This window comes from Austrofundulus limnaeus, unplaced genomic scaffold (assembly GCF_001266775.1).
Source record: "Austrofundulus limnaeus strain Quisiro unplaced genomic scaffold, Austrofundulus_limnaeus-1.0 Scaffold571, whole genome shotgun sequence".
NCBI lineage: Eukaryota > Metazoa > Chordata > Actinopteri > Cyprinodontiformes > Rivulidae > Austrofundulus > Austrofundulus limnaeus.
In genome coordinates this window covers 109,830-111,276 of record NW_013952973.1, presented here as the reverse complement: position 1 = coordinate 111,276, position 1,447 = coordinate 109,830, and the positions used below count along the sequence as shown (strand labels likewise).

Here is a 1,447-nt window from a genome sequence, read left to right as displayed (position 1 = left end):
TTGAAAAACGCTGCACCAGAAACCACAACAGCAATGAAGCACTTTTATTCTGTTATCTGTACCTGTCTTGCCTAGTTGGACCCAGTCATCAGTAAAGTTTGTATTTGAAATTGTTAACTGAAAAGAAATATTAAAAAGTGTCAGACAAAACAAAGGTTTGGGGAAAATCTTTAGCCAAGCTAAGAATGTTCTTTTCTCAACATCTTGACTTGTTAATAATGTGGTCATTCTCCCCACCTACTGGAAGTGAACTGGTATTTCGAGTTTTTGTAAGAATTGTGGATTTTTCTGAATTTATGTTGTGTTCTTTGTGGACTTTTGAAATTGTAGTAGTTTTACCCTGAATTTAACCCCATACTTACTTCTTTTCTTTACTCTGTTTTTCTGTTCTCAGGCCTCAGCCACAGATTTCGTTGGGCAACAGCCCAGGAGGCGTAGGAGTTTACCCCGGTGCAATAACTATGGCAACGGCCACACCGTCCCCACACCTGACCTCAGACTGCTCAAGCAACTCGGTCAGCCCTGAACCCAACATCCCCGTCATCCAGAGCACGTACGGGCTGAAGGCGGAGCCCTGCGGGGGCGGAGCCAGCAACGGAGGTGGCGTCGGAGTGTTGGATCTGCCCAGCGACCCCACCAACGGAGACGAAGACATGGACATGTATGAGGACTTTGACGATGAGCCCAAATCAGACTATAGCAGCGACCACGAGACGCGGGAGGCCGTCAGTGCCAACTGAACGCAAGACGGGCAGGAGGGGCAGTGTGCCAGGCGCAAAAAAGAAAAGAACAATTCTCCTCATGAACAGAGACGTATCTTGGAAGCCATGTTTTTCAGGTGGATTTTCAGGACACGTGGCTTTGTTTACTGAGCTCTGTGGATACGAGTCTGCAGAGATGCTCAAAAGCTTGTTGAGCAGTATGTTGACGAAGAGGCCTGACGAGGTAACGTAACCTCAACAATCATTTAGACAACCCAGCTGACAACGAACTTTACTTTCCCTCACTTTGACAATCTTCAAAAAGAGTGATAAGACTTCAACGGGGAGAGAATGAGACAGAACAAATGAGCAGCGAACACATGAACTGTGTGGTTTGTAAAGAGAGTGCATGAGTTTTTCAAGCATTACAAACTACTCTTTGACAGCTATTTGGTCTTAAATGTTTAAAGAGTGTGTTGGTTTCATTATTATGTATTTACTGTTTGCATTTTTTTTCTTTTTCGTTTTGTTTTCTGTTTGATAAACTTCTCTGAGAGGTCACTGCCTGTACCAACTCTGGACTGTCGGAACTTGAAATTGGGAAAGTTTTTAATATAAATTCTAGCTCTGGTGATCTTATAGTCTTACATTTGTTCTGGGGAAAAGCATCAGTGCTACAATCTTTTTTTCTGACAAACTGCTTACATTACATTACTGTTAGATTATATATATATATATATATATAT

General features: G+C 42.6%; 1 protein-coding gene across 3 annotated transcripts in view; it reads left to right on the top strand.

The window, feature by feature from the left end:
- LOC106530886 (transcription factor SOX-6) overlaps positions 1-1,333 on the top strand; it is a 150,010-nt gene extending 148,677 nt beyond the window's left edge. For all 3 annotated transcript variants that reach the window (XM_014026604.1, XM_014026605.1, XM_014026603.1), the window contains one exon: positions 395-1,333. In XM_014026604.1, the coding sequence (XP_013882058.1) occupies positions 395-740 (346 nt within the window). In that variant the 3' untranslated portion in view covers positions 741-1,333. The remainder of the gene's footprint in view (positions 1-394) is intronic.
- The last annotated feature ends 114 nt before the right edge of the window (positions 1,334-1,447 follow it).